The 22705-nt window shown below is 55.0% G+C and overlaps 7 protein-coding genes across 7 annotated transcripts; 4 read left to right on the forward strand and 3 right to left on the reverse strand.

Moving 5' to 3' along the window:
• Positions 1 to 730: 730 nt before the first annotated feature.
• On the reverse strand, positions 731 to 1532 carry CGGC5_v011605 (uncharacterized protein; the record flags this gene model as incomplete). Its single annotated transcript, XM_032032505.1, has 2 exons — positions 731 to 1082; positions 1144 to 1532. The coding sequence occupies 2 exons, from the start codon at positions 1530 to 1532 to the stop codon at positions 731 to 733; spliced, it is 741 nt and encodes a 246-aa protein (XP_031887974.1).
• Positions 1533 to 3921: 2389 nt separating this feature from the next.
• Positions 3922 to 5257, reverse strand: cntA-0 (Carnitine monooxygenase oxygenase subunit; the record flags this gene model as incomplete). Its single annotated transcript, XM_032032503.1, has 2 exons — positions 3922 to 4372; positions 4434 to 5257. The coding sequence occupies 2 exons, from the start codon at positions 5255 to 5257 to the stop codon at positions 3922 to 3924; spliced, it is 1275 nt and encodes a 424-aa protein (XP_031887972.1).
• Positions 5258 to 7191: 1934 nt separating this feature from the next.
• Positions 7192 to 8620, forward strand: fap1-0 (L-pipecolate oxidase; the record flags this gene model as incomplete). The annotated part of the gene is made up of 3 exons (XM_032032502.1): positions 7192 to 7999; positions 8063 to 8306; positions 8356 to 8620. The coding sequence occupies 3 exons, from the start codon at positions 7192 to 7194 to the stop codon at positions 8618 to 8620; spliced, it is 1317 nt and encodes a 438-aa protein (XP_031887971.1).
• Positions 8621 to 9060: 440 nt separating this feature from the next.
• CGGC5_v011608 (putative transcriptional regulatory protein) lies at positions 9061 to 11488 on the forward strand (the record flags this gene model as incomplete). Its single annotated transcript, XM_032032500.1, has 6 exons — positions 9061 to 9140; positions 9213 to 9321; positions 9382 to 9440; positions 9497 to 9921; positions 9973 to 10877; positions 10931 to 11488. The coding sequence occupies 6 exons, from the start codon at positions 9061 to 9063 to the stop codon at positions 11486 to 11488; spliced, it is 2136 nt and encodes a 711-aa protein (XP_031888155.1).
• Positions 11489 to 13172: 1684 nt separating this feature from the next.
• Positions 13173 to 15671, forward strand: dmg (Dimethylglycine oxidase; the record flags this gene model as incomplete). Its single annotated transcript, XM_032032499.1, has 1 exon — positions 13173 to 15671. One exon carries the CDS (start codon positions 13173 to 13175, stop codon positions 15669 to 15671), a length of 2499 nt encoding a protein of 832 aa, XP_031888156.1.
• A 2200-nt stretch (positions 15672 to 17871) lies between these two features.
• BLRO-0 (Bilirubin oxidase) lies at positions 17872 to 19754 on the forward strand (the record flags this gene model as incomplete). The annotated part of the gene is made up of 4 exons (XM_032032498.1): positions 17872 to 18008; positions 18062 to 18287; positions 18343 to 18462; positions 18513 to 19754. 4 exons carry the CDS (start codon positions 17872 to 17874, stop codon positions 19752 to 19754), a joined length of 1725 nt encoding a protein of 574 aa, XP_031888153.1.
• A 274-nt stretch (positions 19755 to 20028) lies between these two features.
• ygeX (Diaminopropionate ammonia-lyase) lies at positions 20029 to 22305 on the reverse strand (the record flags this gene model as incomplete). The annotated part of the gene is made up of 1 exon (XM_032032497.1): positions 20029 to 22305. One exon carries the CDS (start codon positions 22303 to 22305, stop codon positions 20029 to 20031), a length of 2277 nt encoding a protein of 758 aa, XP_031888154.1.
• Between the last annotated feature and the right edge of the window lie 400 nt (positions 22306 to 22705).

Consider the following 22705-nt stretch of genomic DNA (forward strand, 5'->3'; position numbering starts at 1 on the left):
TCATGTATGGGCGTAGCCCGGACTACATACAGACTTCCGGTTAACCCAGGCAAAACACAAGCAAAAAACATACAACACCGGGCATTCGCCGGTCGTCACCGACCCGACTACTACTCCAGCCCTCATTGGTTTATCTGGGGGAGAGCGGACGGGATCCCGAGTTTTCCAATGGGTATGGTCGTATGTGGTGGACAGCGGCGACCGAGACGTCCATGAAGCTATCGTGACGGCCTGCCAAGACAACGCATCTCATCCACAAGTCTTGGCCACGCGAATCGACCAAACCGACGTTAAACACCATACACAGGCCTGCTTGTTAGTCAAGTTCTGAAACCTTAGGTGAAAGTGGGAGTTCCTGTTCACACATGAGGCTTCACTAATTTCAGGCCAATCACGCGTCAAGGCATGTCGGATGCGTTGTGGTCAATAAGCTCGATGACGCCCTATCCCCTATGAAGATTTTCATGACAATTGCCAAAGCACTTAAAGCCTTGGTCCGCTGTTAATATCCCCAGTGCAGTGAAAGCCCGGCACCCATCATTCCCAAAGAGGCCTGTCCCGACAGACGAACATCCATACTCGTGTCATGCGGCAGGCTGCCGGTCGCAACATGAATGAGCCCTAGCTGTTTTGAAGAGAAGTCGTAAAGTATATTTGTAAAGATGTGCTTGGTAGAAGATTAAAGATTAAGTCGTAACATCTTGGCTGGCCGCTCATCAAGGTCGGGCAATTACCACGCCATCAGGCTCGCGAGCAGGACTCCAATGACGATGGCCGCCTTGGAGTTGCCGCCTGACCTCGGCGCGGAGTTCTCGTCGGAGTTCTGGGTGCCGGCGCTTGACTCTTGAGCCGTGGCAGCCGATGTTGTCGGTGTGTAGTCCATGGCGAAACCTTCGATGGGATGGTTGTAGGCCTGGGCTGGAGTCGTAGTCGCGACCCATGCAATGGTGGTGGAGAGCTCGACGGGGTTGTAGACGGTGACGGTGGCGGTCTGGCTGAGGTCGAAGTTGCTGTAGCAGGTTCCGCCGTAGGCAGGACGGTCGCGGTCGGCGGTCTTGGTAGGAGCAGCAAAGGTGAAGCCACTGATTTCAGTTTATTAGCATGCGTGTTCCAATCGATACTCAGGAACGAGATCAAACGTACTCAGCGCAGCAGGCGATGTAGCCGCTTGACCAGGTGCTGCTAACAGTGTTCCATCCGCTGGGGCAGACCAGAGGGCTCATGACGGGTGCCATGGAGCTGGACTTTGACATGACGGAGGAGTATCCGTTGACCCATTCCGTAGGGTAGCATGATGTGATGGTCGAGTTGGGAAGGGGCACAGGCTCGTTGATCCAGATCTTCTCCAGCGCGCCGACAAGCATCGTCAGGTGGTTCTCGGTGCAGTGAGCGGGCGGGGTGAAGGTCGTCGTGAGAGCTACGGTCGTCGCGACCTGCTTGTCGCGGAGCTCGAGACCGGCCGCGGTCGGGATCGGGGTGATCGTCATGGGCGACACGGGCACGGTCGGGGTTGCGAGGACGGCGGCTTCCATTGTGAATGAGGTTTTTGGTTTTTTAGGTTATTAGGTTTTGCGGGTTAAACGAGCGGAAGTCGAGTGATGATATCGATGGTCGAGCTGATCGTCGCTGGTTTAAACTTAAAAGAGTGGAAGGCAGTTGATCAAAGGAATGACTTGCAGAAACGCAGAAAAGACCAAGGCGGCGACAAGAAAGAGTCAAGAAACGGGAGACATGGATGGCATGGTAAACACTCAGGAGTTTTAATAATCGAAAATCTTGCTTGGAAACAGCAGGCCTCTCTGCCCGCTTTGGCTACTACTCCGTTTCATTTAGATCGCCATATAAGTGGTCCGGAGGCCCGCTGCTGTCGCCGGAATGCACCCGCGAACTTGGAATTCGTGATATTCCCGTCCGCAGTTGCATGCAAAGCTGCGGGGATGGGTCCACCACACAGCCATAGAGGCTTCTGGCCACTCGCGGCCGTTTGCTTCAAGGTCAATCTTCGAGTTCAGCTTCCTTCACCTCGAGAAAACACGAAAGAAATTGCTTTGTGTGAGACATTTGTTTGCCGTTGAGCCAGTGCTCGGCAAGAGGCCGTTGGCCTAAGCGAAATATGGAAATGTCGCTTTCAAGCTACTGTTGGTGTTGCGTAACACCGCGTGGAGACGTCAGGGATCCCACGACTCGACAATTGGTCCTTGGAAGCCCCCCTGACGGCCGCAACGGCATTTCATCAATGTTGCAGTAGCGCTAAAAAGGGGGCGCTGGGGTTTCTGTGGGCGCCCGGTGTCGACACTGCCCAGTGATGAACAAGATCATGTGGACAATGACCGGGAGAGGCATTCATGGCGGAGGATCAATGAAATAAAGTCGGACTCTTCCCGCAATGATTCTCATGCTGTCTTCAGATGAACCCCTTCTGCACGGCCTCTCTGATGGCTCGGTGCCAAATGGTTGCCATCTTCCCGTATCCCTCATCGTTTGGGTGCGTTCCATCGACCAACTCATCGAGTCTAGGTCCGTCTGAACCGTGCATATCCGCTAAGACTAGCCTCCGGTGCTCCGAAATTTTCTGCTGGGCTAGAATCTGGAATCGATCGTTCGCTTTGAGGATTCGCCTTTCTGTTCTTTCGTCCGCGTTGACAAGCAGAGTTGACAGGATGATCGTTGCTCGCGGAGCCGCCGCCCATAAATAGTCCATTAGGCGGCCCATTCGATCTCCGATTCGATCAATCTCAAAGTCTTGAAGGCAGTCGTTTGAACCGGCATTGACCGTAAAGACATTTGGCATGTGCACCGGCACGGATTTCCTGGCTTTCTGATCGATCTGGTCGACGCGGAACCCACGCCATCCCTCGTGAGCACTGCCCAGCGCCCCCACTTTCCGGGAGCCAACCATGTCAACCTTGAATCCGTCAGCCATCAGCAGTTCTCGGAGTTTGCACCGGTATCCATTTCCGTCCGTTGATCCTTGGCCGAAGGTCACGGAGCCACCCAAAGGCATCAGCCGCAATTTGGTTCCGCGTTGGGAAGTTTCTGATTCTGTTTGCGTCAGAAAATCATCACTCGGTCCCGTTGTATTCAATCTGTGAATCGCTCACCTTTGCCATAACGCCTAACGCTCCATGCAGATATTCGTCTTGCAGCCTGAAGAGATGCTGGACCTCGGAAGGCAGTAGGTTGCTGAGTCGTCGTCATCGCAGCAGCGAAAGGTCTGGAACAAAGGTGGCTGGAGCATAAAACTTTCATCGTCGGCTCTTAGCATAAGTCCGTGATTCGTGTCGACGGTGTGGTGGTATTGAAGAAAGTTGATGTTTCAAGCTGGCGAACTCAATTGAAAGCACGAGCCACCAACACGAACGCGTGTGCTCTTAAGACGACATGGATTGACTTGGCGCTGATTGAAGATGTTTGGCCTCGGCTGGCCCTCCTTCAGAATTGATGTGTGAGGTTTAGCGACGAAAGACAGCGTCGCCCTAGTAGTGATGTTTTATATACCTCGGTGAGCTTGCGATATCCCGAGATTTTCAGATCACGGGCCACAAGTTGACGAAAGCGTGTATTATATTCTTCGGCGAAAAGACTCAGCGCCGAGCAAACTACACTTTTCATTGGCCTGGAACGGCATGTGCTCTTTGAGTTCGGCCTCGGGAAGACCCTTTCTGTTCTTATTCAAGATTTGTGGAATCTCTTGATTTGTCAACACTATTTACGAGCATTCACAAAACGGTCATCGACATTCATGAACTGCTAGAACCAAGTTTTCATCAGAAACGGTTGTATTCGACCAATTGATGGCCCCCTCATGAAGTTCCAAAACAACAATATCGCCTATGTAATCAATCATAACATGCCATGCTATCCTATGCCTCATAAAATGCCCACATCTCTAATCATTCTAAACATCCCATTCATCCCCTATTAGAAAGCAATCGCCTCGTCCAAGCATAGTGGTTTCTTCTCCTCCATTTTGCTCTTGTTCCTGCAGCAGTCGACGGCCGAGCAGAAGTTGGTGTCTTCTTGGCTTGCTGTGGCGGTCTTGGGAACTTGTTGCTGGGCGGGCCAGATCTGGGCGCCGAGAGCCTGCTCCTTCTTGAAGTGTGCTGTGAGGTTCTCACGGACCTTTGACTGGAAGAATAGAGGGCCCTTCTCCATGGTCGGGTGCATCTCGCCATTGACAAACACGCCAGCGTTGATGTTCTTCTGGGCGTTGTCGCAAAGGTACTTGTCCTCGGACATGATGCGCTTGTACATGTCGCTGATGACGGTGAAGTCCTCGTCGCTGGAGTTCTTGTTGCGGAAGACTTCGTACCTCATGGCTGACTTGCCAGGTCCGCTTGGGACGAAGCGCTGGATGAAGAAGAAGTGAGGGCTGTGGGTCTGTTAGCATCTGCTGCTGCTGCTGCTGCTGCTGAATACCAGGGTTTACTTACGAGACATTCATGGAAGCATTGGGCCAGAAGTAGGTGGCAGCTACACGGAAGCCCTTCTCAATCTGCTCTGGTGTGGGCTGGCCGAAGTGCTGGATGTAGGCGTCCTTGGTGTTGACGTAGTAAGAGTTGAGGTCGGCAATGGAAGGAATGTCGGGGTGGGCCACCTTGCAGTGGTAGCACTCGTTGTAGTTGTCGGCAAGGATCTTCCAGTTGTAGTCGCCCTCCATCTCCCATTGGTGGTCAAAGATGTAGTCGTCAAAGTTGTAGTGCTGGAATCTCTCTTGCTCGTCGATGCCGTAGAAGTCGTCGTTCCAAGCAACCTCGGGCTGCTCGTTGGCGTCGAGATTAACCCAGACGAAGCCATTGCGGTCAATGTGAACATGAATAGGGAAGAGACCGTTCTTGGACTTGTCGAAGCCATCAAGGTCTTGGTAGCCAGGGGCCTTGGCCAGGTTGCCGCTGAGGCCGTAAGACCAGCCATGGTACTTGCAAGAGAACATGAAGCTGTTGCCGCCATCCTCGGTCACAACAGGGAAGGCGCGGTGCCTGCAAATGTTGTGGAACGCATTGATCTTGCCCTTACGGTCCTGAACAACGATGAAAGAGTAGCCGGCAACGTTGTACTTGATCCAGTCTCCCGGCTTAGGGACTCTGGCCTTGTGGGTAATGAGGAGCCATTTCCTGGAGAAGATGGCGCGACGCTCAAGCTCGTACATCTCCTGGGATGTGTACCAGGAAGCGGGAAGGGCCCTGACAGCGTTCTTCTCATCCTGGGCAGGTGCAGCAGCCCCACCGAAGCCGATGTAGTTCTTCAGGAATGACATTGTAAGTGTCGATTTGTGTGAAAAAGTAAATCAGGTGACTCTGATAAGCAGGATAGAAGGAATTAGGAGTTGCGAGCTTCAGATGATGAAGCTGCTAGTGTTGTAAACTCTGCTTTGTATTGTATTGCTGGTTATCAATCTCATCCATCTCGGAGACGACGGTCCTTCTATATACTCAAGATAAGCACGCCCGTCGAGAGTCATTGTCTCACCCCTTATCCATCCAAACTCTGACTCTCGCACCGTCGCCGCCGCCCCCGGGCCACCACCGATCACTTGGGCGCGGTATTCAGTTTCGCTACACCGAAGGGGGCTATCACGATTTGGAGGCTGAATGCTATCGAGTGGCTGACTCCGCGGTGCTGAAGCCGATCACATGACCGGCCACCCTGTTCGTCTTGGCCGCTTTTGCTTATCGGACGCCCTGGGCGCGGAGGCGTGCGGAGACACCAGTCCGGTCCGGGCGGCGCTGGAGCGCTTGCATGGCGTTCTGTTTACCCCAGAAAATCCTACACGATCATCACTTGATCTGGTCATCACTGTCTGAAGCTGTCCGATGCATGTGGCGCACATACCTTGAGCCTGAACTAGCGTCAAATATTACCTAATTTGGTGATGATTCTCGACATCTTCCGTTCACCGGCGCATACACCTTGTAGTGACGTGTGACAACGCCAATGGTTTCTTGAGATCATCGTGACATTATCTTGTCCACTCGATTTCGAGATGAAGTTTCGAAAGGCTGTCGTGTTGTCGGAAAACAGACTCCAGACCGCGCAGCGTTGGACCAGGTCTTCATGCACGTGTGGAGGTTGCTCGTCGACGATGAGTCAAGCTCCTGCTCAATGTCGGTTCCTGGAGCCATGGGTTGGCCGTTAGACGGGCCAGCATTAGAATTGCCGCCGGTGTTCACGGTCTGGTTCGCGACATCACGGACGGTGACTTTTCTGGGTTTTGGTGTTTGGACGGCTCCCACTCCACAACGCTTATCGAAAGGACCCCTTGCACTTGGCAGCAGTTAGAAAACTCTCCTATCAACTGCCACCGAACCAAACATGTTGCGAGGGATTACTATTATTGGATAGCTAGATAACTATGTTCCGCCCATTGGTTGCACTGGTTGGCGCCACACTTGCTGACCAGCGTCTTATCGACCTAGCTGGGCTAGACGGTTGTCGCCATTCGTCAACCGTCAGTCACCACCCAAAACCTATTGAACGATAACGGCGATCTCTTGCGTCGAGGTTGCATCCATGTCCATGGAAGAAGCTGTCACACCGGCACACGGCACACGAGGCACATTAGGGGTCCTATCTGTTCTAGAACACGCGGCCAGGCGTGGTCCCGTCTTGTGCTGCATGGCAAAAAGGTTAATGGCATTGGGTACAGGGGAGGAATTAGAGACTATCTGATACGTGGCATGGGTCCATTCTTATCACGATTCAGCTCTCGGGGTGGGGTTCCCTGTGCAGGGCTCCGATGTTTGGGCACCAAGATTCAGGACGAAACAGTTCAGCCTTTGTCTGATATCGTTATCGAAGCGCCAGTTTGTTTTTAGAGTCTCCGAGCAACTCGCTCGCCCGATTCACTGTCGCGTGCCCTTGGAAAGAGGAAGAACACCCATCTAGACGGCTTCGGGTGTCACGTGATCGGCAACGTGCGGAAGAGCAGCCGACATCGGGAGCCTTTCCGGGGCGTTTGCCATACTTGTACGCGGGGAACCACCCACGATGCACCGATGAGCAGGCCATCGTGTCCGTTCCGTCCACGAGAAGATACGAGATCATCGGTGCATCATTTGAACTTATCTTCTGCCGTCTCCCATTACCGTCTCGTTGACTTGCTGCCGCCGAGACCGTCTCTGCTCAGTTGCGAAGAAACCCTCCTTTAAATCCTTTCCCTCCTTCCACCAATCACCTCCCCCTTCACAAATCATGTCCTCAGACAAGCCATCATATCTCATTGTTGGCGCGGGAGTGTTTGGCGTATCAACCGCCTATCACCTTATCCAGAAGTACCCAGATGCATCGGTCACCCTGGTCGACAGGGATGCGTTTGACGCCGATGAGCGTGTGGCCGCTTCCTGGGACTGGAACAAGGTGGTCCGCGCCGACTACGACGATTTTGTTTACTGCAAACTAGCTTTGGAGGCACAAGATATTTTCAAAAATGACCCCCTCTGGAAGCCCTATTTCCACCAGACGGGCGTCTACTGGATCTGCCGTAGCGATTACGCTCAAAATGTCATCAGCCACCACCACAAGCTTGGTCGCAAAGATGACATTATTGCGCTTCCCATTGCTGAGGCCAAGAAGCTGTATGGTGGCCTCTTTGAGGATGCCGACTACACAGGTGCCAAAGAGGTGCTGGTGAATCGCGCAAGTGGCTGGGCTGCGGCCGGAGACGCTCTTAGGGCTGTCACCCGCAAGTCCATTGAGTTGGGCGTCAAATACGTGGTTGCTGAAACTGCATCCCTGAACTTCGACAGCAAGGGAACTTGCACAGGACTTACAACAGCAGACGGCCAGTCGTTGTCGGCCTCGCACGTGATTCTCTGCACTGGAGCGTACACCGCAAAGTTGCTAGAGTTGAGCGCAGCCAAAAGTGGCAACGCTGCCTTGTCATCAGGAGACAGGATTCTGGCAGCAGGCATCACAACGGGTATGGCGCAGCTGGAGGAGGAAGAATACAAAAAGTACAAAGACATGCCTGTTGGATTCCAGGGGTACACGGCGGTCCACGGTAAGCTTAACCGCTCTCTCAAAATCCCTTGCGACTGAACCGACCACTTAACCGCTGCCACAGGTAAGCCTTTCATTGGCAGCATCCCGCCCACGGCGGACAGGGAGCTCAAGTGGTGGGGAGCTAAGATCTTCTCGAACACACGGGAAGTGTTGCCTGGGCGCAAGGTCTCAGCGCCGCCCCCCGCAAAGGACTATGCCCAATGGAAGGTTTCTCGACAACTCAAGCAAGACATCATTGACCAACGGAACTTGTGGTATGGCAAGAAGAGCGAGGGCTGGAATATGACCAAGCACCGCATCTGCTGGTAAGTAAGACACTTTCGACTGACGCGCCACTGGCTGACACACGAGAAGGGATGCTTTCACAACCAGCTCGGACTTTATCATCTCGCCTCACTCGGGTGCCAAGGGCCTGTATGTGGCAACTTGTGGCTCATTCCACGGCTACAAGTTCTTCCCTGTGCTTGGCAAGTATGTGACCCAGATGCTTGAGGGCACTCTGGAACCGGAGCTCGAGGGACGGTGGGCGTGGGACAGGGAACGTCCGGACTCTTCGGACAACTGCGAGTATCCCAATTCAGAGATGAACGACCTCTTGGACACAGTGTCAAAGTTGTAGAGCATCGCGAACAAAAGGGTTTTGCCGCGGCGTTGGTAAGATATAGAAAGGGTGCGCACCACCGTAGTCTAATCTAGGTATGAATGATGATAGAGTCATGAATTGAGAACAAGGAACCTAACTCACAGACGCATGTTCACAGATCAGCTAGTGTTCCATTACGTAACGGACACGTGACCCGGATTGGTCCTATCTCCGTCATGCTTAGTGTGGCACTTGCCGTTTCTTATCGCATGGCCAGCCTTGTACCTAGATGTATAGGGAAAGGTGTATGGGAAGGGGTGTGAGGGGTGAGGAGGGGGGTTCCTCCACCCATTGGAGCGCCATGCATGCGGGGTTTGTGGCAAGGGATCAACTATTTAGTTGGAAGCACATACCTTCCAGGGTTGCTCAGTGACTTCACGTCGTCTTTTCCGGCTGAGAACCCTCCCAGTGCCGATATGCCGCCGCCAGAGGAGGGCACCAGTTCCATCAGTTCTCGGGGGAGACGACGCTCACACCATGCTTGCCTCACTTGCAGGTCTGTTATCATGATTGTGTGCCCTTTTGGGCTTATCGCACGGGCGGACCGGCGCTGATACGGCTGATGCAGACGGAAGAAGACGCGATGTCCCGGGGAGAAGCCGGCATGCTCAAGCTGCGTCCGGCTTCAGCAGTCATGCTCTTATCCCGCGATGAGGCCGTCCCAGAGCGGGCGATCGGTACGTCGATGAGATGCCGCTCACCCACTGCTTAAGTTCGCGCGTCTTAACCATTGCTAGGATGAGAGACTGCAACACCTGGAAGAGAAACTGGATCTCCTTCTCAGTGGAGGCGGCTTGTATTGCGACACCGCACGCGAAATGAAACGTTCAGACGATCTGACCGGGTTCCTAGGATGAACCAGCGCCCGCGACAACGACAGCAATCACTCGAGGCGGTCACCGACACGTCAGAGAAGTCTTACTCGGCAACCCCTCCAGGGCGCAAGCAGAGCGTCAGCTATCCGTCTGACAATTCGTCAACGGCGGTCGTGTTCGACCCCGATGACATGGAGACGGGTCTTGACCTGTACTTCAAGTATTGTCACAGACAGCCGATCTGGTGCTTTGAGCGTGAGGAGGTTGGCGACTACAGGACTCTCCCGGAAGACCTAGCCAGCAGCATCCTCGCCCTGACCTCACGATTCTCCGATAAGCGCGACCATCTGCAACTGTACAGTAATAATGCAAAGACTTTGATCATGCTGAGGATAGCAAACGGCACAGTAGACCTCACGACCATCGAGAGCCTTTGTCTTCTTTCTTATTCATCATTCATAGGTATGTTCATGCTTGGCTGACGTGATATGTGCTCGTTCCTAACTGGTACAGACGGAAACGTCCACCTTGGCCAATTTCACCTCGGCCTATCTCTTCAGCTCTGTCGATCTGCTATGCTTGACATAGAGTCGGTGTATCTTTTAGATGATCCGACGACAGATCGCAAGAAACGACTTTTCTGGAGTCTTCAGTTGCTGGAGCAATCGTACGGCCGGCAAGACGGTCTGCTCAGTGTGCCAACGGACATATGGCGACCGGCGTACTCTACGGGAGGCGTCAACCACACGGACGGAGAAACCAAAGCGCCACCGTTGCCCCGAGACAACCTCGGAACGTCAACACCAAGTGAGCCTGGAATCTGGAATACGAGTGTCCGTCTGGGATGGGTTTGGAGCCAGGTCAGGAAATACGTGTCCGACTGCTCCCATAACATCCTGAAGGAGCCATGGCGTCATGACTCCATGTACGCCAAGGTTCTCTCTGACTTTATGGAGACCGAGAACCGCATCCCCATGTGCCACCGTTACGATTCGGTCAAGTTCTACGAACGCAAGATCGACGAGTTGAAGGTGAACCGGGACTACTGGGCCTGCTGGTTGAAAGAACAGTTTACATACCACGCAATCCCTACCGTCTTGAATCATCCGTTTCTCTACATTGTCGGAGCACAGCACAATCCCAATCTGGGAATCCCTAATACGTTTTGGAGGAGATCATCTGAGCAAGCCCTGCTTCATGCCACTTGGATCGTTCGCATGATAGACATGGTTGTGGACAAGCAGGTGCCGCTGGTAGATCCGTTCTTTGGACATGTTGCGGCGATTGCAGCCACAGTACATCTGTATTACTGTTGTGCTGCAGCAGCGAGGTTGAAGCATAAGTCCAACACCGACTTCGCCAAGTGCAGGAGGTTTTTGAAGAGTTTCATACCTTGTTCCGCTGCTTGCGATGCCTTGGTAAGTTTTTCCACTCAATGAAAGCCGCAGATGCAAACACTCACATGTTGAAGGATCGCAACCTTGACAGAATGACGCGCATTGCCGCCGGCTCAGAGGGCATGGACGTTGAAGACTGGATGCCCTCCAAGATTTACCTCAGCGTCCCTCTCATGTGGGAGATTTTGCAATTCAACTCGACAACAGACTCGCAAGAGATTCCCACCGCAGGGCTCCTGGACGCCTCTCTCACACCGGCACTTCCACCAGTTGACACCAGTGAGAACTCGACGCTCGAGATCATTGTGGCAACATCCCCCGAAATCACAATCAACACTGCAGATGGAGGCCAAGAGGCGCCCACCTTGTCTTACAAACCGAGCGATAACAACAACAAGTTCAATAACAATAAGCACAACCTGTCTTCGGCCAACTCTTCCTCTCGGCAAAATGTCTTTGACACACCATCCGTCGAGCAAATTGACAGCCTTACCTTCAACACCACACCATGGCTGTATGCAGACTCTTCCCAACTCATCAACATCGGAGAACTGCCTGATCTGCAGTCGGAGCCCGGGAATGCGTGGTGGGAAGGTGACAACTTCAACAATATCATGTTTAATCAGTTCTAGCGTTGCATTTTCTTCTGCTTGGGGGGCGTTTCGTGTACACAACGGTGTCTTGGTAGAGGACAAGAGGGTAAATTGGGGATTGCTTACATGCTTGCCTGTTTTGCATGCCGGTGTTCGGGGTTACGTGACGGCCGACACGAACAAGATGCTCAAGTTCCACTGCAGTTTTCCGATCATATCTTGGCGACGGTGGACTGCTCCGCATGTGATACAGACATGGTTTAGGAAAAGGTTGACGGCATCAGGACCCGCTGCGAAACGTCTTGAAGACTGTGTTGCATCATGTCGCTATTGGATCGTCAGGGCAGAGTATCCATTAGGCAATATAATGATGATTCCCTCACCGAGGGGAACCCACCTACTGCACAGAATGCCCGTTACGGAACGGCGCGCCTCTTGTGAGTCCAGACTCAAGGGTGGATCATGCGGAGTGAACAGGGATCATCCCGCACAGCCTGGTATCTGCAACTGAGGTGTCACTGTCGGACTCTTGGCCCATTGGGGCTAAGCCGGGGTCGGACGTGGCTGAGAAATGGACTCTGAGTGATAGGGTCAGGAGTGAGGCGTCTGGGCTGCTCGAGCGGCTTAACGGCAGTTGGGAATTAGTGAGAACGGGTGTTCATCTCGTTCCCCCATGACCGGCCATCCATCCTCTCTAACCACTTGTTTCTCTTCTGCGCCGGCTAGCTTCGCTCCCTCCTACCTTAGCCTCCTCTTGACAATTCAGGGTCCGCACTTGTTTGCGCTCACCGCCAACACTTTCCCTTATCTGATCGTCTCTTCTTGGTGTCCTCGTGTCATGGCGTTCCCACCGTATGATAAACATCATGAAGGAGGTGGTTGGCTGGGGTGTGAGACGGTCGGCTCGGCATCCTGGTTCATCACATCAGTAATCATGGTGGTCTGGTTGGATCGCGGATCAATCGGACTCGTCCAGCGTGTCAGCGGCATCATGATGTTTCCCAATTCCGACAACGGAGGTTGGTTGACGAGAATGTGATCTCGATGTGTGGGTATGTGGAAGAAGCATAAGCCGGGAATCGGGAGGGGGCTGCTGAGCCCCACGTTATCATCACTCCACAGCGAGGGGCCGCTACTGCATAGTATGTACTGCATCAACCCGAAGAAGAATGCTTGATAAGTGCCCAACGAATGCTTGGAACCGGGTGATCTGAGAGGGGATCGTCCTGCTTGTCCCGCCAGCCATTGCCCGCTCTCCGCTCGCCGAACCCGGGGGTATGGTAAACAGATGTCGCGGTACCGGGGCTATCCGGGCTATCTTTGTTTGCGAAAAATGACCGTATCACGGCCGAATCGGGTGTGTATGAAGTCTACGTGGCGATGAGGTGGTGGTATTGAAGGTGCGCAGTCTTGGCCACGCGCGTCGAGACCGGTCGGCATCGGTTTCCTTAAGCCGATCATGTGACCGCTCCAGGTCGAGTTGACCGGGATACGTCTTGAAGTTACTATCAATAGCCGGGTTGGTTTCTAGTACCTTATCGGAACATGATGCAAACTAGTCTGATGCGGGGTTTGGAGACAGAGCTGTGGTGAGCTCTACCTGGTTGTTATAAGTCATCGTGCAACTTGTAGAGCATGGAGTGCATTGAAGAAGGAAAGGCTTCCATCATTCTTCACACAAACTTCATTCGGTATCGTGATACTTCACTTATACGTGCCGACCATGGCTTCATCACAGCGCGTCGTCATTATCGGAGCCGGCATCGTTGGCACTAACATCGCCGACGAGCTGGTCTCCCGCGGATGGAGCAATATCACCGTGGTCGAGCAGGGGCCGCTGGACATGCCAGGGGGCTCAACATCCCACGCCCCCGGCCTCGTATTTCAGACCAACGGCTCCAAAACCTTGAGTTATTTCGCCAAGTACACGGTGGAAAAGCTGCTATCAATCGAGTGCTTCAACCAGGTGGGCGGCCTGGAGGTGGCAGAAACCCCAGAGAGACTCGAGGATCTCAAGCGGAAACACGGCTACGCCTCGTCATGGGGCATTGAGGCACACCTCCTTAGCGCCGATGAGTGCCAGCAGATCTACCCACTTTTGAACAAAGACATCGTCCTCGGCGGCTTGCACATTCCAACCGACGGCTTAGCCCTGGCCGCCCGCGCAGTCCAGCTGCTGATTGAGCGCACCCGGAAGGCTGGTGTTCGGTACCTCGACCGGACCCCAGTCACCGGCATTGAGCAGAAGGACGGCCATGTCACCGGTGTCACCACCAAGAACGGCACAATCCCCGCCGATATCGTTTTGTCGTGTGCTGGCTTCTGGGGAGTCGAGGTGGGAGCCATGATTGGCCTGCCCATCCCTCTGCTGCCCGTCGGCCATCAATACGCAAAGACGACACCTGTCCCCGCGCAGAAGGGGAAGAACTCAGAACCCAACGGTGCGAGACTACCAATCTTGCGACACCAGGATCGCGATCTATACTATCGTGAACATGGTGACTCGTACGGCATCGGCTTCTACGGCCACCGTCCCTTGCCCGTGGTCGCCGCATCACTGGGCGAGACCCCGGAGCATGTCAACGACGATAACATGCCCTCGCGGATGGACTTCACGCCCGAGGACTTCAAGCCGGCATGGGAGTTGACAAAGAAGATCCTTCCTGCTCTAGGCGAGACGGAGATCGCTTACGGTTTCAACGGCATCATGTCCTTCACTCCCGACGGCGGACCTCTCGTCGGAAGAGCCCCCAATCTTGAGGGCTTCTGGGTAGCAGAGGCAGTTTGGGTCACACATTCGGCCGGTGTCGCACGCGCGGTTGCCCAGCTTCTCACTACGGGCAGGGCGGAAATCGACCTGTCCGAGTGCGACATCTCCCGCTTCGAGCAGGTTCAACTTACACCCGCCTACGTCAACGAGACGTGCCAACAAAACTTTGTCGAAGTCTACGACGTCTTGCATCCCCTTCAACCCAAGGAGTCCCCGCGCAACCTGCGCGTGAGTCCTTTCCACGCCCGCCAACGCGAGCTTGGTGCCTATTTCCTCGAAGCCGGCGGTTGGGAGCGACCGCAGTGGTTTGAGTCAAACGCCGATCTCGTCAAGCAGTTGCCAGACAAGTGGAAGCCGAGGGATCGCGATGCGTGGTCTTCGCGATACTACTCCCCGATCGCCGCCGCTGAAGCGTGGAAGACGCGCACGGCGGCTGCGATGTATGACTTGACGCCCATCCGTCGGGTGGAAGTCTCTGGCCCTGGAGCTGTTGATTTGCTTCAGCGCGTGACGACCAGCGATGTCTCCAAGAAGCCGGGGAGCGTCACTTTTACGCTACTCCTTGACGAGCAGGGCGGTGTCAAGAGCGATGTTTTCGTAGCACGTCTACTCGAGGACGTCTTCCAACTTGCTGTAAATGGGCCCATTGACCAAGCGTACCTGGCGAGGGAAGCCCGTCTTCAGGCTAAGAAGAACCCGAGCAAGTGGGCTCAAGTGCGAGATGTCACCGGAGGAACATGCGGCATCGGACTTTGGGGGCCTCGCTCCGCGGAAATCGTGGCCGCTATCAGCTCAGACGACTTCACCAACAGGGCGCTGCCGGATTCTCACGTCAAGGCCGCCATCATTGCGGGTATCCCGGTGCTGGCGATTAGACTATCTTTCGTCGGAGAGTCGGGATGGGAGGTTTACACCAGCGCTGAGAATGGCCAGCGTCTCTGGGATGCAATTTGGCAAGCTGGCCGACCGCATGGTGTTATCGCGGCTGGTCGAAGTGCGTTTAATGCTCTGCGGCTTGAGGCAGGGTTCCGGAGTTACGGCTCCGATGTCACGACGGAGAACAACCCATTCGAGGCAGGACTCGCTTTTGCCATTGACACGAACAAGCAGGGCTACGTTGGCCATGCTGCTGTCAAGAATCTGTCTCAGTCTGCGCCGGCAAAAAGACTACGCTGTCTGACGGTCGATGACGGCCAGTCTGTTGTGCTTGGAAAGGAACCGGTGTTCTTGGACGGCAAGGCAGTCGGTTATGTGACCAACGCGGCATTTGGATACACAATCGGCAAGCCGATTGCCTACAGCTATCTACCAAGTACGCTTAAGGAGGGAGACGGAGTTGAGATTGAGTACTTTGGCCGCCGGATCAAGGCAACTGTGAGGGCAGAGCCTCTGTATCAGCTGGCTGCGGGCGTTAATGATGGATCAAAGGTGGCTATTAGGTCTCGTCTGTAATTACTCTAGCATTGCGGTTGGTTTTATAATGATTCATGAGATGAAATTTACCTTTAAGACTTACCCCTTGCTTCCGGTTGCATAGAGATGTGACTATATCTCAAACCCTTTGGTTGCACTTCATTGGCTTCTACTCCTCGAATCTACAAGCACAACATTTCAGCAACTGAGCACGCAATCACCATGACTCAGCATTTGAGAATGATTCTTCAGTCAGTTTCCCACACCCGGGCGTCTGCAATCAAGACCTTTGTACAATGTCCTGACGTTCAAGTTTTACCCCAAATTTCAGCAAAGGTGTGACGGCCGCCAGCCCTGCCAATAATCGCACCGGCGGAAGTCCAGCTAAAATGGTAAGAGGAATAATGTTGCAGACCTGCCGAACCTGATTCCAATTTTATTGGCAGATTCTGTGTGATTCGCGAGAAATCCGGCGAACATTCTCCGTGACGCGCTGGCTGCCACGCCGTCGACCGCAGAGAAGGTATTCAGGAGAACTCCCAAAAGTCTCCACACAGGGATTTCCTGGCATCCTGGCTTGAAACTTTCTGTCTGATGATTTCACTCGGAGTCTATAACGAACACCGAGGCACTGACAGTAAGCTGACGGACTATCATACGCCTCGGGTACTGCCGAAGGTAGATGGTGGGATCTTCCCCCGCCAGCGCCCGCCAATAACAATTCCTGACACTGGAAACTCCGAAGTATCCTTTCATTCGAGGGCAAGCAATTCACAAGCGATCCCGTATGCTCCGACTACAAGGAACAGGTATGGGTACAAAGAGCTATAAGATGCAGCCTGTACCAACAACATCATGCCAGGCAGCTGAATAGCGCTACACTTACTCCAGGTCGACTTGATGGAAAGCAACTTGATTTCGTACAGTATTATTGGCAATTACAGCAAATAGGTGAGTGTTGAGATGAGAGATTAGCTGGATAATTAACTCACTAAAGTATGTCAGGAGGGTTCCATCACTGAAGGTGTCGTATGAACCAGGCTATTTAAATTGACAAAACAAACATGAACTGTCAGTGTATCGGTACGTTAGATTTGACTTTGCGTATCTCAATTCTTTTCACTGCTCTTGGTTCATGATCCCCGCGGTAGGAGAAGAGCGCTTGAGAAAATATAGCAACATAGCCGGCTCTGCTCATATCGCGGCGGACAGCCATGTTTACCCATTTTCGAGTGATGTTGTGAACGGCCCATGTAACAAACAGTACAGGCAAGCGTCATGTTTTCCAGATACCAACTGAAGGGGAAATGATAACACAAAAGGAATAGGGGCCCCTCGATCCCTGCGCTCAGACCTGCAGTCCGAAGTCCAGCTCCGTGGGGGAACAAACGTGCCCCCGGCGGCGCGTCTTGGCAGCCAATGTTGCCGCGGCAGCAGCCGGTTGGATGGTGCTTCGAAAAGATGGCCAGCGAAGAAGCCCTCGAGCCGCACCTAAATTCTTCCTCCGCATCGACGTAGAGTCCTTGCGCAGCTGCGCACTGAACAATTCTCCTGTCCATCCCACGCCGACTGACAAAATGCCAAGGGTGACGGTGGCTTCACATTACCAGAAATCTTCCGAGTGATCTACTTCTAGCGCCGATTATCATGATTCACTGCCCAGAATAAAGCTGCATGCACGGCTTCTGTGCAACGCCAGCTGAACCGACTTCTCGGGTCGCTTCTTCGCCGTGCATCTATTCGTGCCAAACTTGGCAATTGCTTGACTCGCCGAGAGGTCAAGACTGACCCTAAACCTCGCGGGGATGCACAGTTTCTGCAGGAACGGCTGGGTTTAGGATGCGCTGACTGCCAAGGGATCATCCGATCACTGACGACCGCCAACGAAAGCCAGCGACAAAAGCCCAGATTCTCTCATCTTGTAGAAAAGCTGCAGTCTGAGCCACCACGCAGAATGTTCTTCGTTTGCATGCACGTTCGGACTGCTGAGGCCGGGAGCACAACAGCAATAGTCTAGACAGACACGCAACGCCACTCGGGTGATTATTGGTGTTATACGAATTTGCTGAGGATCTGGATGAGGCTCAGCGGGGGAAAGGGGCTCTCGTCAGACGTATATAGATCCGCAATTACCATCTCTCGTATTACATGTTCTGGTTGTTCGCCAGTGAAGTTTTGTTTTGTGACGAACAAGGTCCTACTTCTCTCGTCTCTTCGATCTTTACCGACCCCGTCCAAAATGCTCTTCCGGGCTTCTCACCTCGTAGCCGCGATGGCCCTTTTCGAAGGGTCGTCAGCGAAGGACTGGCTGAGTCCCGAGTACAGGTTCTTTTACCAGTTCCCGTTGCCCATCCCGCCGGTGAAGCAGCCCAAGATGTAAGTTTCTGATGAGGTGACAAATGATGTGGACCAATTCTGACATTTTGTAGGTCAATCACCAACCCGGTCACCAACAAGCAGATTGACTACTATGAGGTCGACATTGTGCCCTTCAAGCAGCAGGTCTACCCGAACAAGGGACCGGCTTCGCTCGTTGGCTATGATGGACTTTCACCCGGCCCCACGTTCCTTGTCCCCAGAGGTCGCGAGACGGTCGTGAGATTCACCAACAAAGCCACACTGCCAAGCGCCGTCCATTTGCATGGATCCCCATCGGTAAGTAGACCCGAATCCCAACTGAACTTCAACATTGAGAATAACACTACTGAAGAGGGCACCTTGGGACGGATGGGCTGAGGACAGGATCCAGCCGGGAGAGTACAAGGACTACTATTACCCCAATAGCCAAAGTGCCCGCTTCCTGTGGTACCACGACCACGCCATGGACATCGTAAGGCTCTCTCTGACTGACCTTTGAGCTAAACTAACTCACCGCCACAGACTGCAGTCAACGCCTACTTTGGCCAGGCCGGCGCGTACATCGTCCAAGACCCCGCCGAGGACGCGCTTGGCCTCCCGACGGGCTACGGCGTCAACGACATCCCCCTCGTCCTGTCCTCAAAGCAGTACAATGCCGACGGCTCCCTCTTCTCGCCCGCCGGCGAGACCGACAGCCTCTGGGGCGACGTGATCCACGTCAACGGCCAGCCGTGGCCCTTCTTCAAGGTCGAGCCGCGCAAGTACCGTCTGCGCTTCCTCAACGCCGCCGTCTCGCGCTCCTTCATCCTCTACTTCAGACGCCAGACCGGCGGTGCCAACATTCCGTTTCAAGTTATTGCATCTGACGCCGGACTGCTCACTGGCCCGATCACCACAAGCACCCTCACCATGTCCATGGCGGAACGGTGGGAAGTCGTCGTCGACTTTTCCGGATACGCGGGGCAGAACATCTCGCTGCTGAACCAGAAAGACGTCGGCAAGGACACAGACTACGGCTTCACGGACCAAGTGATGCGCTTCATCGTGGGCAAGTCCGCCGCCGCCGCAGACACCTCCCTCGTTCCCGCCAGACTCCGCGACGTGCCCTTCCCGCCGCGACAGGGCGACGGCGTCGACCGGCGCTTCAAGTTCCACAGGTCCAACGGCGAGTGGCAGATCAACGGCGTCGGCTTCAGCGACGTGGCGAATCGCGTGCTGGCCCGCGTCCCGCGCGGCACCGTCGAGATCTGGGAGTTCGAGAACGGCGGCGGCGGTTGGACGCACCCGGTCCACGTGCACCTCGTCGACTTCCGCATCCTCAGCCGCACGAAGGCGAAGCGCCCTGTGCTCGCGTACGAGGCTGCTGGGCTGAAGGACGTGGTGTGGCTGGATGCCGGGGAGGTCGTCCGCGTGGAGGCGCACTATGCGCCGTGGGACGGGGTGTACATGTTCCACTGCCACAATCTTATCCACGAGGACCACGAGATGATGGCCGCGTTTAATGTGACGGCGCTGGGGGACTTGGGGTATACTGAGACGTCGTTCGCGGACCCGATGGAGGCGAGGTGGAGGGCGGTGCCGGTCTCGGCGGCGGCGTTCCAGGCGGACGCAGTTGTGCAGAAGGTGCAGGCGATGGCGGCGCTGCAGCCGTATAATAATGAGGCGGAGGTGTTGCAGAGGCTGGATCAATATTGGGCTGCCCGCGGTGGTGTGAAGATGAGGCGCGGAAAGAGGATGGAGCAGGTTGATGAGATTGAGGGGTGATGTTGCCAGGTAGGGGATGTAAGATTTTGTAAGATTACGGCAATGGCATTTTCATTTACCTATACATATTACAACGAGTGTATTCTAGATTTCTTCAACTATTTGAAACATAGTCATGAAGCATTCTTCTACCAATGCCTTGGGGACGAAGCAGGGTTTCCTTTCAGGACTGGTTGGTAAAGTAGGTCCATTGGGTGAAGTCTCTTAAGTCTGATCCAACAAAATGCCGTTACGACAACCTCGATCTAAAGTCTATTGCTTCGTTTATCACCATCTATGCGCAAAAGTCCTCAACAACGTTTGTCATCACGGCAGTAAGCTCGCGGAGACTCTCTACACTAACCCACTCTTCCTTTCCATGAAGCCCAAAGCCCTTTGGCCCATATACAACCGACGGGATACCGACTTGATGCAACAGCGCGGCATCGCACCAGAACGGCATGCCATTCGGCTCAGGGACACTGCCGGTGACTCTCGACACGTGGGAGACAAAGTCCGTGAGAAATTCATCGTCCGCAGCCAGCGCGAAACAGGGGCGCTCAAATGTCACACGTGGCGGGGCGTACTTGAACTCTGGCGTGCTCGATGCTATCCCCTCGAGAATTCCTTCCACATCGCGCAGGATGGAATCCCTCGACTGCGACGGAACGGTGCGAAACTCAACGGTCAGTGTGCACTTGTCCGGATAGCTCGAGGACTCCTCGCCGCCTTGTATGAGCCCGCCGTGCAACGACGCCTTGCCCAGACGGTCATCCGTCGGCAGCCCCTTTGCATACCCCAAGAGGGCAGTCTGCACCGCTCCAGCAAGCAAGATTGCGTCAACGCCCTTATCCGGCATGGAACCATGGGCAGCGACGCCGAGGACGTCGATCTCGACCCAGAGGAAGCCCTTGTGCGCAAAGATGACCTCCTGCTGCGTCGGTTCAGGGATGATGGCCGCATCGGCTCTCCACCCCGCCGCGAGGACCTCCTCGGTGCCAAAGGAAAAGTTCTCCTCGTCGGCCACAGCAGCCAAAATGACGTCTCCGCGGAGAGAAGAGCTCCCCCCTGAGTTGAACTGCGCCATCGCGGACATGGCGGCGGCAACACCGGCCTTCATGTCCAAACACCCGCGGCCGTAAATCCTGCCGCCGTCCTCCGCCTTCAACTCGCCGCTGAGAGGATCGAGGTCTGACGAGTAACTGCCCAGGCTGACGGTGTCAATGTGCCCGTTGAGCATGATTGACTTGCCCCCGCCCTTGCCGCGCAGGACGCCGACGACGGAAGGGCGGCCGGGTTTTGTGCCTTCCAGCCAGTGCGCCTCGATGTCACGGTGCTGCAGCCAGGCCGAGATGTAGCTTGCAATCTCCGCCTCGCCTGCGCCAGACGCCTTAGAAAGGTCAGGGTTAGACGAGTCGATGGTCGTCAGAATCTGTGTCAGCCTGACAGGGTCATCTACAGAAACATCACGAGGCGTCGTGTACTTCCTCCGACCTTCAGTGTTGAGCAGCACAACGACAGAATCCTCCGACAGACATGCCGGCCGCGGGCTCACCTCCGCAAGACGCCGGAGCGCAGCAACAGTGGCGCCGCCGCAAGGCCCGCTCTGCACGCCCTCGGTTTCGAGATACTCGACCCCCTGCTGTGCTTCAAAGTCCGACACGGTGGCGCTCGCGTCGACACCAGCCTGCAGATCCGCCCACGCCGTGAGGGAGACGGTGCCGCAGTTGAGGCCGTCCATGATGGTGCTCGACGTGTGCACCGAGACGGGCTCGCCGGCACGTAGGCTCTTCCACAGGCACGGCGCGGTGTCGGGCTCGACGGTCAGCACAGCGTGTCCGCGGCCGGCGGACTTGCAGTGGAAGACGACGGCGTGGGCGAGGGAGCCGACGCCGACGGGGGAGACCAGCAGCGTCGGGGCAAGGCCACGCTCGGCGACCTGCTGCTCGGCCTCGACGACGAGGGTGGAGTAGCCCTCGACGATCCAGGCGGGGATCTGCTCGTAGCCTTCGAAGGCGTTGTCTTGGATGAGCAGGCCGCCCGGGACGGCTTTGGAGGCGCGCCAGGCTTCGAGAACGGCGTCGTCGTAGTGGGATTCGCTGACGACGACGTGGGCGCTCTCGGAGGCGATGAGAGTCGCCGCGTCGCCGTTGACGCTGCGGGGGACGTAGATGTGCGCTGAGATGCCGAGGATGCGGGCCATGAAGGCGACGGCCCTGCCGTGGTTGCCCTCGGTCGCGGCGTAGAGAGAAACAGAATTCTTCTGGGCCGCCTGGGCGACATCGTCGAGGGGCGTGTCGGCGGGCAGGGCGAGATGTGCTGTTATGGCGCGGTAAGTGCCCCATGATGCGCCGAGGATCTTGAAGGCGGGGAGGCCCAGCCTGTTGCTCTCGTCTTTGAGGAAGACAGCTTTGACGCCGAGGTCGCGGGCGAGGGCATCGAGGGAGATGAGGGGTGTGCGGGCGAAGGAGGGGAGCTGCCGGTGGAAGGCCTGGACGGCGGATGTGTCCAGGTCGCGGCCGAGGGGCCCGGCGCGGGGGTTGATGTAGACGTTTCTTCGACCGGAGGCCATGACGATGCTCAGATGCGGGTTTGAAGGTGATTCAAAGACGATGCGTGCGAAGACGCTGGTGGCATGTGTTATTTATTCGCATTTTGTGTGTTGAAGTTCAAAATGACCAGCGTGGGATTTGAGGAGCGCAAGAAAGCAACACCGACTGAAAAGGCGTTTTCGACAGTTTTCCGGGGCGGAGGACGGCAGACGGTTCTGCCCTTTCGTGACACCGGGCAGAGACCGGAGCCGCGGCGGTCTTTAGTGCTTCAGACAGGGGCCAACCCATGACAAGTCCATGTCCAAGTCTATGTCGTATGCCTACAACCTGTAGATGGATGGACTTTTCCTAGTTTCATCTTCGTCTCTTCCTGGGCCGTGAGTAGGTGTGTTTTCAGCATCTAAGTAGTAGTAGTAGTAG

Source organism: Colletotrichum fructicola (genome assembly GCF_000319635.2).
Source record: "Colletotrichum fructicola Nara gc5 chromosome Unknown KSG_Nara_v1_contig06, whole genome shotgun sequence".
NCBI classification, from domain to species: Eukaryota; Fungi; Ascomycota; class Sordariomycetes; order Glomerellales; family Glomerellaceae; genus Colletotrichum; species Colletotrichum fructicola.